This window comes from Tetrao urogallus (genome assembly GCF_951394365.1).
Source record: "Tetrao urogallus genome assembly, chromosome: Z".
NCBI classification, from domain to species: domain Eukaryota; kingdom Metazoa; phylum Chordata; class Aves; order Galliformes; family Phasianidae; genus Tetrao; species Tetrao urogallus.
This window is the reverse complement of record NC_136816.1, coordinates 43,761,127-43,774,680: the sequence shown is the minus strand read 5'-3', so window position 1 is coordinate 43,774,680 and position 13,554 is coordinate 43,761,127. Positions and strand designations below refer to the sequence as shown.

The 13,554-nt window shown below is 38.1% G+C and overlaps 1 protein-coding gene across 7 annotated transcripts in view; it reads right to left on the bottom strand.

Annotated features, from left to right (window-relative positions):
• The window catches only part of NFIB (nuclear factor I B), a gene marked incomplete at its 5' end in the record, with an annotated part of 236,521 nt that overhangs the window by 46,691 nt on the left and 176,276 nt on the right, over nucleotides 1–13,554 (bottom strand). For all 7 annotated transcript variants that reach the window (XM_079548796.1, XM_079548797.1, XM_079548800.1 and 4 more), the window contains 3 exons: nucleotides 6,490–6,608; nucleotides 8,299–8,419; nucleotides 10,188–10,256. In XM_079548796.1, coding sequence (XP_079404922.1) covers nucleotides 6,490–6,608; nucleotides 8,299–8,419; nucleotides 10,188–10,256 — 309 coding nt within the window. The remainder of the gene's footprint in view (nucleotides 1–6,489; nucleotides 6,609–8,298; nucleotides 8,420–10,187; nucleotides 10,257–13,554) is intronic.

The following is a 13,554-nucleotide window of genomic DNA, read 5'->3' as shown; positions in this document are numbered from 1 at the left end:
ATCATCTAGTTCCAACCATCCTGCCACAGACAGAGATACCATCTGCCAGATCAGGCTGTCCAGGATTTCATCCAGCCTTGCCTTGAATGTCTCCAGGGATGGGGCATCAGCAACCTCTCTGGGCAGCGTGTGCCAGTGCCTTACCATTCTCTGAGTAAAAAATTTCTTCCTAACATCTAACCTAATTCTTCCCTCTTTTAGTTTAAAGCCATTCCCCCTTGTCTTATCACTGCCAGTGTGAAATGTTGGTCACCCTCCTACTTGTAATCTCCATTTTAGAATGCCACAGTGAGGTCTCCCCAGAGCCTTGACTTTTCCAAGATGAACAAGCACAACTCCCTCAACGTTTCTTCATAGGAGAGGTGGTCCAACCCTCTGATCATCTATGTGGCACTCTGGACCCATTCCGATGGATCCATGTCTTTCCTGTGCTGGAGGCCCCAGGCCTGGACACAGTACTCCATCTGGGGCCTCACAAGGGCACAGTAGAAGGGAACAGTCATCTCCCTTACCCTGCTGGCCACTCAACTTCTGAAGCAGTCCAGGATACTATTCACCTTCCAGGCTGTAAGAGAACACTGCTGACTCATGCCCATCTTTTCATCCATCAGGACCACCAGGTCCTTTTCCACAGGCCCACTCTCAATGAGTTCTTCTGTACTTGTATCTGGGATCGCCTCAACCAACGTGCAACACGTTGCACTTGGCTTTGTTAAATCTCATTAGGCTCTTGCATGTCCACTTTTTGAAAATGTCCAGGTCCCTCTGGATGCTGTTCCTTCCTTCTAAACTTATCTTAAACTGAGCAGAGAAGTTCATGCATGTGAAATATTTTGATCATCCACTACTGTGTGAAAGTGCTTTTAAGTCTATACACAATATAAAAACAAAGCAACAAATATTATATTTGTATCCTCAGCAAGTATAAGCTGAAGCAGCTTAGAAAAATCAGTTCTGTGCAAGCACATCATATGGATGTATTTGATCCTGGAATGCTATTAGAAATCTAGAATTCTCTGTATATGTACTTTGAAAAGTTACTCTTGATTAAAAGTACCCCTTGCTTACTGTCACTGAAATTATAAAAACTAATAAAGTGGCAGCATTTTATTATGTGCACACAGTTAAAAACAGAAAAGTCAGTTTGAGCCCTAAGACGCATATAAATGTGTGTGTATATACATATGTATATGTCCATACAATATTTAAAGAGTATTTTGAAATATTGAAAAATACAAAAGTAGATGTAAAGAAAGTTACTAACAAGACATAAACCACTTTAAAATATGCTTCGATACACAAAAATGTGGAAAATTCACTGAAAATCATAGAAAGACATTTAACAGATACTCATCAAGGTACACCTTTGAAAGATGAAGATGGAGTTAGATGGAGATGAAGTTTCTAAAGCATTAAACTTCAGAAGGAGCACCAGAAGCTGGAATAAAACCTGAGCTCATTCCACCACAGGCCACCAAAAAGCCAAGGTGATCTGTTACCTTTCTCAACTCCTGCACCACGTTAACTACTTCCTCTTTTAGTTCCCTCACTTCAGAAATGAGAATGTCCATCTTTGATGGCCCTTGAGAAGAAGGCCCAAGAAGGAAAGAGCCATTGGGAAGAACACCAATGGGGATGGAGTGTCCAGTGGATGGGGAGAAAGCAAAAGGGGACAAATGTCCAGAAGAGGAATATCCAGCAAAGGGGGTTGGGACCTGAGAAGTGGAGGGTCCAACAGCTGCTGACCAATGAACAGATGAAGGTGATCCCGCTGTTTCAGTTTTAATGGTATGCTGGCATCTTGACTCTTGAATGTTGGTAGAGGTGGGTGAGGTGTGAGGGAGGAAACATGATGGAGAAACTGCAAAATTAAAATTCACTTTGTTGTATATTGACATTTCTAGACACCTGGGTACTAAGGAAATTCACATGAATCAGGTTTTATGGCAACAGTGTGCACTGATAACAATGCCTGTTTTATTGACTTACAACATGCACAGTGTTCTAACTCCACAACAGTAAAATAGGTCTCAAGGATTACTGCTGAAATTGCCTGTAACTACGTTAATGAAGTTTATCAAGCTAGCTCGTAGAAGGAAAGACATAAATGCATAAACTCTGCTCAGTTTTTCTGATATTCCTGTTTTCCTATGATTTATGGAGAAAGTATCTTTACTTATCAGTTAATAAATCAAGATGTTCAGAAGTTCTTAGCTTATTACCTCTGATGTATTTTTTTTACAGCATGAGTAGCTACTTCTGTTACACTTTAAGTAACTCCCACTTCAAATGGAGAAGAGGATTACTATTATTATTATTAAACTCTTTTCCTACACAGTTTTATCTTGCTAAGAATTGCAAAAGCACTATGAAAATTCGATCATGCAGGAATTTCAATCTACTTCACAAGATATTAGTACCTTATTGCAGGAAATGAGATAGACACACACAGAATTCAGTAACAGCAACTTGGGAAAAGGAAGGTTATAGAGATTTACAACACACTTCTGTCTGGATAAATTTCCAATCAGTAGAAATGAAGTTAAAGCATGAGGCAGACATTATTAACATCAGTAGGACACTCATTTGGAAAAAATGAGTTACAAGAAAGAACAAATACCTTATGCAAGATCTGACAACAGACACAGAAATTGAAATCCCAATTGCCTTGTTTGATTTCTGTTTCTAAATAATTCAACATCCTCAGGGATGATTCCTCGCTTTCTTAGGCTTTAGGATTTTTGGAGGATTAGTAACTTGGAAAGTAAATAGCAAAGGAAAGGTCTGGAGAAAATTGTGCAGTTACAATTCTTTCTGTTTGCTCTGCAACAAGACCTCACATATGTTTCAAAAATCACGAAAGCTAGAAGCATTTTTTAACTATTTAAGTGTAGAAAAATAATGGCACAAACTACAGTATCTTCCTGCAAGCCTTTGAAGAGAAACTCAAAGACAGTAGAATGGTGCCACGAGCTTCTTTTTTTCTTCAGTAAGTATTTATAATATCATTTTATATACAAGTCAAATTTTATTTATAATACTGATTTTGGTTAATGGAGGGTTTTTTAGGTTTTATATGAGAATAATGCATTTGACCAAACTTACACCACCTAGAATTTCAACTTTTCAGATATGCTTACTTATTTCTACTTAGAATTGAGTCTTGAAACAGTTGACTTTCCCAAAACTTACCAAGAAACACAACATTTCTTAAACTTATCATGACGTCCTGGAAGTAGTATGCCAGGAAAAAAACTGATAACAGTAAAAGGGCAAACTCTGGAGCTTTACAACTGTCTGTGGTATGAGGAAAACTTTAATGTAATTTGGTTAGATTTTTCTTGAACTTCATTAATGCCATACACCGGCCCAATCATGAATACTGAAGTCATATTTCTACCCCTTGTGATGTATGGCTATGCGTTAGAGAATCTGTACAAACTATGAAGATCACAACAGAAGCACACATACAGTCATCTCTCCAGATGTTCACTCTTCTATCGAACTGCATGATATATATATATATATATTTTTTTTTTTTCACGGAAATATCAAGCATCTGAGAAATTTGCAATAGAAGAAATATGCAAGGAGCTGCCACATATCCATTCCCCACTATACTGGTTTCCAAGGGCAAGCACAGCAGATACTACCTAATAATGTTTCCCGAGCTGTAGGATAACCTCAGAAACTGGCTGAAGCCAAACACGATAAAGGGCAAAAAACTTACATTTCTTGCAGTAAAATACTCATCAGACTATACAGTGGGATACTGGTGCCTTCACAAGAATGGGAGACACTCACATTCTCTCAAAGGCAACCTCACTGACGGGTATCTGATAAAGTTCAATTCTGACCAGTAGTGCTGGAGACTAGGGTACTCAGGCAAGAATGTAAACCCAAGCTAGTAGTTTCTCAGTTTTGGAAACGCAGACAGAGAGTCAAAGATTGCTTCAGTCCAAAACTCTGGCTACTCAATAGCACAGAAATTAAGTAAAGTAAAATTAATTGGAAATCCACTCAAGCAATCAGAACAATAGTACTGTTTATTGCTGAAAAATGTGGAATGAAGCAGGCAGGTAAAACTGAACAAATTCACAGACTACAGCTCTTAGCAAGCAAAATGACCTAAGAGCTAAAACAGAACTGAGACAGCTGGGAACCATGGAGATCAGCTATGAAAGGTTCCTTCAGCAAGCTTTCATGTAGCACTGCATTTCTTGGAAGCTCCTACAGCTGACACAGAAGCATAAAGGGATTGAGACCACTTCAGAGAAAAACCTTATGCTGTTTTACCATTACCACAAAAACTATTTTAAAGCAAAAAATAAAGTAAAATAAAATAAAATAAAATAAAATAAAATAAAATAAAATAAAATAAAATAAAATAAAATAAAATAAAATAAAATTAGTTGAGGTGAGATCTTGACTCTTGACTCTTACGGAGAATAATAACGAAGATATAATCACAAATCAGGTAACAATTGGAGAGAATGCTCTGCAGAAGGGACAAAACTACTGTTCTTCAGTTTGTGCAGAACCAACAGCAAGATTTTTTTTTTTAAATCGACAGCAAATAGTACGAACAGATAGAAATAAGAAGGAACCCTCAAGAGGAATAATGAAATATAAAAGAAACAAAGGAGAAAAAAGACAAGCAAGCAACTGTGTGAGAGAAACATGGGTTAAAGAGTAGAGATGAGAGCGCAGGTCAGAAAGTAGGATGAAACATTAAAAGGAGACAAGCTATAACCAAAATGTAAAAAAAAAAAACAACCTGTGAATAATCAAATACTGATGCTACCTTGCATGCACAGATGAAAGAGAAAACTTAGAAATAACAACAAAAAAAGCCTAAAGCAATATAAAATTGTGGAACACAGGGGTTTTGCACTTGAGTCAGGGTAAGACTAGATACGTATACAGACTGGGAAAGAATTCCTTGAGAGTACCCATTCTGAGAAGGGCTTATGGGTCCTTGCTGATGAAAAACTTAGCATGAGCCAGCGCTGTGTGTGTATTTGCATTTGCAGCCTGAAATGCCAATGGTATCATGGGTTCCTTCAAGAGAGAGGTGGCCAGCAGGGTGAGTTAGGTGACTGTCCCCTTCTGGTCTACCCTCGTGAGGCCTCATCTGGAGTACTGCGTCCAGGTCTGGGGCCCCCAACACAGGAAAAATGTGGAGCTTTTGGAGCGGGTCCAGAGGAGGGCCATGAAGATGATCAAAGGTCTTGAGCACTTCTCCTGTGTAGACAGGCTGAGGGAGCTGGGCTTGGTTCAGTTTGGAGAAGAGAAGGCTACAGTGAGACGTCATTATGGCCTTCCAGTATTTAAAGGGAAATTATAATCAGGAGAAAAATCAACATTTTACATGGATCGTTAGTGAAAGCACAAGGGATAATGGTTTTAAACTAAAGAAGAGACAATTAAGAGAAGCTGTGATGGAGGAAGCAGAAGGAATTTTTTCAGTGGGAGAGTGTGAGGTGCTGGAACAGGCTGTCCAGTGAAGCTGTGGATTCCCCATCCCTGGAGGTGTTCAAGGCCAGGTTGGACAGGGCAACCTGACCTACTACTTGGTAGCCCTGCCTGCAGCAGGGGAGTTAGAACTCAGTGATCTTTGAGGTCCGTTCTAACCCAAGCCTTTCTATGATTCTATGATTATTTGATCTGTGCTGAAGAAACAAGATCAATGACGAACATGGAGAAAATTAAGGCAAACATCAGAAGATCAGCAAAGGAAGCAGCTGCACATTTTCTATTTCATTTTTACACATTGTACTGTACATATTCACAGTCTCCAGAGAGCTGCTGTATGTCATAGTACCCATTAACCAATACGTTTAAGTTTATTCAAGTTTTTGCATCACAAAAGTGATGGGAAATACTACACTGCCACTGAGGTTTATGAAACACTAAGCTAACATAAAGAAAGTTGTAACAAATAACTTCAATGTTTTGACAGTCGTCATTTTTCTGTCTGAACAAACATGTTCTTCACCCCTCATAATCTAAGATATAGCAACATTTATCAATATCCTATTTGAGGGCTCTTAGTGGCTTGTTGGACCTATTCTTAGTCACAAAGTATAAACTAAATATACGTATGGGAGAATGCATTATGGTAAAGCAAAAGCTGTGTAAACTAGCACTGTCTCAACCACTGCATGGAGATATTTTCTTCTTTACTGAAATCTTGCCGGGGTGATTGCAGCTTCGTTAGACAATAACAAGTACTTCATTTGCAGCAGCTCACTTCAAATAATATATAATGCATTCACAACACTGAAACACCATCATCTGATTGTTCATACCATGTCCTGTTGACTGTTTTTTTTAACTAGAAGACCAGCAAATCACATCCCACATTAAAAAAAAAAAAAAAAAAATCTTCTAAAAACCATGAATTTATTGCAATAACACAAAGGCAGATGCAGGTATATATTGTATACTGGAATATACTTTGGGATAAAATTGTCCTGTATTACTCACCTTGATCTCTTTCATGCCATGTCCGACTTCCTGCAGCTGGTGAATTTGGAGAAGGATAAAAGTCTCCTGTCGGGCTTGGCTCCATATTCTCATCTATGGAGATGGTTTTCGGTCTTTTGCTGTTGAAGTAACGTCAGGTTTGGCAGTGAGAATGATACACAGATAGGAACGATATACAAACTTTGTATTTCAACAAAAATATTCAATAGGAAGTAATCCAGGCATATAAAGCACAAAAGCCTGGATTTTAGAACTTTCGCAAACAAACACAGAATGTGTTATGTAATAAAGTAATTTGGGCAGGTGATTGCATTCTTCACGTCACTTAATATTTCAGAGATGGCATGATTGGGTAACATAAAAAAGCTGTAATTCTTCTCCATCTACCAGAGACAGCTGAGCAACTGAGAAAACAGTTCCTGTAACCTACCAATGAAAAGTTTTCTCGTGAGAATGTTAAATAATACCCAGAAATCACAAAAGCAAAATAAAGTACTGGATAAGGGTTACTAGTAAAGTTGTCCTATTTTCAGCTGATTTTTTGCATAGTGGCATGTGTGTTGCTATGTTTTGGCTACAAGAGAAAAACAGTGTTCTTAAGACAACATTTAGTTATTGCTGAGGAGTGCTGCATGGATGTCACATACTGACCTACAGTAAGGGAGCTGCGATGGATAAAGGGAAGAGGGGGACAGAGCCACAGCTGTCCTAAGCTGGCCAAACAGATAATCTATACAATGTGCATCAGGCAAGAAAAATAAATAAACACTGAGGAGAGTTGGCTAGGGAGGCAGCCGCTGCTCAGGAACTGTATATACTGTATTACTTTTATTACTATTATATTTTTTTTCTGTCCTAGTAAATACTTCTTATCTGAAGGCTTAAATTCTACCCTTTTTTCTCCAGTTCTCTCCCTCGTCCCCCTGGGAATGGAGAGCTATGCGGTGCTCAGCTGCCCACTGGGATCAACCACAACAAAGGTCAAGGGAAAACAGAAAGTTTTGTGAATGCTAATAAGAGAAAAACATATCTTATTGTATTCTGCCAGGTCAAAGTCCTAAGATTTTCAAAGAGCTATAACCTGAAACAAGACTTTTCACTTTACTTTAATTTAACTGAAGACAAAAAGGCCCATATTTCATGTCCCTATATAAAATGAGGCAGCACTTCCATACAGAAGCCATATTTCTCTGTAACAATAAATACTGAAGCTGCTATGCTGACTAATAAAGAAAATCAAGATGAAATTTTTAGTGGTATTGTTACTACCACCACTATTGTTATTACTATAGATTGTGAAAATGAATTTATTCTTTTTTAAATATACCAAGTGATCTGACTATCTGAAAATATAATTGCATAAATGGGGGACCATTAACTCAATAACTCAGAGTTCTAGGCACTAGTGGAATAGCTAGTTTCTGACAGTCATATTAAATGCTGTCCCACTGTGCAGACATTTCCCAAGTCCCTGGAGTGCAGAAACCAAGAGGATGAGAGATCCTGAAGTCCTTGTGATTTCATGGTACATCAGTCAACTGGAGACAGACAAAGAACACCAGGATTTATGACAGACAGTACATGATCTGGGACCTGAAAGAGGACAAAGAAAACTCTCCACCTCCGTGGGTCTGCCAGCTGCTCCTGAGGTACAGAACCAGGTGTTTCTCAGAGTCAGAAGAGAGGAGCTTGCTGAACCAAGATGAGTCCCTCAGATCAAACATGGAGATTCCAAAGAAAAATCACACACTCCTCCTCATTCCCAATGTCCCTCACTCACTCACACTAGTATTCATTTCAAGTTTTTACCTGCTTGGTGGAGAGGATAAAGACCTCTGCAGATTTATACCAGAATTCATATCATGGTAATACGGTTGGCTCGGAAGTTCTCCAATTGGGAAGTTCACTCCAGTTCCTTGGGTTATAGGTGCTGAAAAACATACCATTACAAAGAGTCAAAGATAATCTTCTATCTTTTTAGCCATCTTTTCATTTTTAACAGCAGGAAGAACATCAAGATGTTGCTATGTGCATCTAATTTTCTGCCTCTGGCAGAAACCAAGTACAGACAAGTTTTATCAATGTTCATATATCTAAAAAGTGAAATACCTTCCCCAGTCCCTAGAAATCCCTTAGCAGTTATGCAGACATAATATATTTGTTGTACGTTTTGTTTTATAATAGATAACCTAGAGTCATCAATGTGAAGAAGATAATAAAGTCTTCACCTTTAGTTTGGAGAAGAAGAAACTTACGGGTGACCTCATCGCTCTCTTCAACTACCTGATGGGAGGATGTGGTGATGTGGGGATTGGCCTCTTCTCCCATGTAAATAGCAATAGGACTAGAGAGAATGGCCTCAAGTTGCACCAGGGGAGATTCAGGTTGGATATTAGAAAATAACTCCTCTAGAGAGAGGTCAGGTACTGAAATGGGCTGCTCAGGGATGTGGTCACCGTCCCTGGAGGTGTTCAAGAAACATTTAGATGTTGTGCTGAGGGACATGGTTTAGTGGGAAATACTGATGATAGGTAGATGTTTGGACTTTATGATCTTGGAGGTCTTTTCCAACCTTGGTGATTCTATGATTCTATGATTCACTAGTTGGACTTTTACAGTGAATGGGGAAGGGCTTATACAGAGATCTCATATTCTCTGTGGAAGTACTGAAATAACTGGAAAGAACAAACCTGGGGACACAAAACCTCTTTTCCTTTATGTTAAATCTTTGCATTAATAGTAGCGTGCTGTGGTAACAGCATGTTGTGCCACCTTCTTTTTCTTTCACTAGGGCCACAGGTGCTGCTTTGCATATGTACACCTACCTACAAATACACATACACATACACTCAGTGTTATCTTTACCTTCTTACAGAGTCTGTGTACCATACGTTTTAGCATTTCAAGAATAAATTACATATTGTACATTGTGGTATACTTAGCTTTATTCACTGTCTGTGCATTGTGCATTTTAACTACCTTTGGCACTTAAAGGAATAATTGCATGTTGTGTAATATATCTGAAGGTTTGTATTTTTCCTGACAGTTAAAATACAACTCTGCTGCGGCTTGAGGTTAAACAAATACGTGGTAAGAAATCCCACAGAAACCACATTCTTCAAAGCTTATTATTAGAAGTATATCATGTATTACAGCTGCAAAAGCTATGATTTTCTAGGGTAACTACAATATTGATTTTTTTAATCTGAATCGCCTAATACTTTTAAATGTATTTAACCACTTAACAACTACAAACAAAGCTGTATTTCACTGACCCTCAATCTCCTAAAACAGCAAAAAGACATCTTCAGCAGGGACAGAAAGAAATAAAAACAATGTGTTACCGTTGCAGGATGACAATGCTCAGTATTTTCCTGAAGATTTAATATGAACTTAATTGCTGAATATTGATTTCTTACCATGGCAAATGATATAACAGTTAGAACTCAAGCTCAATGAATACATCAAGCATCCTGTCCTGACATGAACTAGTTTCTATGCAAAATTTGAACAGAGAATTTCAGAGTATTCTGTCTCACTCTTTGTTGGTGGTGTCTGTTTTTTGTTTTGTTTTGTGTATTTGTGTGCATAAGATTTCTGATGCCAAAATAAGCCAAGCCAAGGGAAGAGAAGGGAAAAGACCAGTATCAAGAAAAAATCCTTGGTTTAGAAGTGATTAAGTGCAAATATGAACTTACTTCTGGACACTCTCACAAGTTCTGACACGTTGAACACTCCAGATTTTACAAAACTGTCCTCAAGATACACTGAAAAAGATCATAATAACAAAATCAGCATAGTAAGAAAATTAATAAATAACTACAGATAAATGTATACACAAGGTAACAACAGTATTAGAGTACTGAAACTATAGTGTGCAGAACAAATTACACTGAAAGCTGATCACAAAATTAAATGAAAGCTGCGATTCAGGAAGGGGTGCTAAATTTTCAAGGAGCTGTGGGAAAGCAACTCTTTAATACGTACATGAAAACTAAAAAAGCAGTATATTGTATTTCTAGTTAACCATCCAGAAATAACCTAAAAATTAGTTCCTTTCATTACTGTCTTTAATTTTTAAGGCAGTATTGAATTAAGAACTGGAATTAAGAACAATGCAGCAGTTGTATCCTAGTATGTGTTTCTCATAGACAATAACTTGACTGTCATTCAGCTGACAGTGACTTTACCACCTTAGTTACCAAATTGTCACATCTGAGGCAGTTAAGAGTTTTATTGTTGTTTCCAATAAAAGCCAGAACCAGGCAAAACAACCTAAATTCAGGGGGATGCTGAACTACAGGCGCCTAGAAATCTTTATGAAGACATATATAATCAGAGGCCAAAATGGCCTCTGCTTATTTATTCTAAGATAAATGTATATGACACAGTCCCCCTTTCTTCAAGTTTTGGCACACCTTGGGGGGTCTGCAGTTAGAACAGCAAATGATCAATAGCTATCCCAGTAATGTAACTAGATATTGTAAAAAAAAGGGAGCTGAGAAACCCAGTTTTCTGTGGAAGTCTCACACGGATAATCATTGCATGAGCTGACCCAACTGAATGTGAGATCACATGGCAAGACCCTTACAGGTTGGAATGACATTCATTTGCTACTGGAGTTATTTGGATCCAAACTTTGCACACACTGCTGCTCTAACAGTTATTACTGATTATTTTTGTCATGTAAGAAGGTGCATCAAAAATTGCTTACTGTGCTTCTCTAGCCTCTTTTCTGGATTAACGTAGTTCTTTTCTATTGGAAAACCTTTAGGTTGGATATTAGGAGAAACTTTTTCTCACAAAGGGTGGTCAGGCACTGGAATGGCTGCCCAGGGAGGTGGTGGAGTCGCCGTCCCTGGTAGTGTTCAAGAGGCGCCTGGATGAGGAGCTACGAGAGGTGGTTTAGTAGCTTGTGGTACTGATAGGAATGGGAGGGTGGTTGGACTGGATGATCTTGCAGGTCATTTCCAGCCTTGTGATTCTGTGATTCTGTGAAATCTACTGTTAGATTTCTGTTCCAAATGTTAGAATGCATAAAAGTCCTAACCAACAAGACAAGCACAAAAGTAAAAAAATTCACCTTCCAGAACTGATGTCATTAGGTTTCTTTTGGCAATTGCTACTTTCTTCAAACAATTTTAAAAAATGCTGCCACTATAATCAGAATTTTGACTGTAAAATTATGCTTCACTGGAGAGACCCATCCTTGGTACTTCTGGAGAAATCCCTGCTTACTTTTAGGGATCAAATAAGTATAGCAGAGGGAAAAAAGACCATTTATCACTACTTTTCAATCTTACTGGCCCCAGAGATCCTCTGCACGTTATTTACCAAGTGGAGTATAAATAATGCACCTAACAACTGAGACAGAAAGAGTGTGAATACTTTCATCTAAGCACATTTGTTATAGCCTCTTCTGACATCTCTGCTACAGTTAGACCTATAAGCCAGTCTCAGTTTTCTCAGCTGAAAAATCACAGGATGAAGTGCAATGGGGGTGCAGAGCATCACAGGTCTGTGGAACCACACAGTGATACAACAATCATTGTCACTTCATATGATGTCTTTATTTCCAGCAGCAGTTCTATGGATCTCCCTCTCTCCCTCTTTCTCTCAACAATTTTTCTCCCTATCTATTACTTCTTCCTCTCTTATTTCTAAAAAAATACTAGTACCTTTCTCTTCCATCTTCTACATTCCCTTGCACTCTTTCTTCATATTTTCTATTTGGATGGAAAAATGATATGGCTTCTCAAATATTTATTTATTTATTTGACAAAACTTGGCACACCCATATCATTTAAAAGTTACAAAGAGTTGATGTTTCTTTCTCCTTTCTTCCTTAGATCTCATTTTTCAATCTGAAATTGACAAGTTGGACAAACAATAGTAATTCCTCTGACAGTGGCAATCTTTCCCTTCTCTGTCTATTTCCTTCAGCAGGAACAGAATGAAGTGCTGCATGGATGGGAGATTTCCAAAGGGAAATTTGGTTTCATGTTTTCTTTTGGCCTGTATGTGAAGTCCGGCTTAAAGCCAGTGTACAAACATGCAGCCAGCTCTGGAGTTGGTAATGAGACAAGACCAAAATTTTGTGCAGCTTATCCAAATACCTCTACTTTGAAGGACATCTTCGATCACTCAAGATGTGCTGAGTTAAGAAGACTTTTACCAAAGTGTATATTAGTCAAACTATCATTGCAATGAAAACAATGAGTACCAAAGTTCATTATATTGGAAAAAAAAAAAAAGAAAGAAAATGTTCAGGTTTTTTTACTGCTAATACTTATGGTGCATGACTTAAAGAGCAATTTAACATGTTTCTCTCCTTGTGGAGATCTCTCATAATAGAATGGGAGCAAAAAAAAAAAAAAAAAAAGTGCAACCACTACTGATATCTCAATCATTGCAAGACATACTTTTGACTGATGAATCACTTTCACCCAGGTTTCACCAGAAACAATGACACCCACATATATCTGCAAAGGCTTTCCTTAAAATTAGGAAGGGAAAGGAAAATGTATACCCACTGTCAATCTCAATCAACTTTAAAAAAAGATTTCTTTTCAGTGTGTAAAGTGACAAAAAATTGCCATGACAAGAAACACTCCCTCACAGGCACTGAGCAACCTCATTATACATCTGGTGTTCTAATAGGGAAGTTTAATGTCAGTGGTGCCTGAGAATGCAGAAAGTAATCATAAACGTGGCATGTTTAGTTCCAGAATCACTGGATTTCGACAGCTTTAACCAACTAAGAAACCAATCTATCATGGATACAAAGCAAAACTGTTCTTAGGTCCCAGCTGTGCATAATAAAAATGTTTTGTGCCATTAAACTGCTATAATTTGTGACAGAAAGGTACTCTACATATGACAAGGAATAAACAGCAAGATTCTGTATGGAGCAGGACAACTCCATAAGGCATTTTGATCTTTATAATGTTAGACAATGCTTTTTATCTTGTGAAACTGGTCTTCCTAATGAACAAGATATAACATTCATATTCACATCATTACACTGGAGAAGAGAACGCTCTGGGGAGACCTCATGGTGGCCTT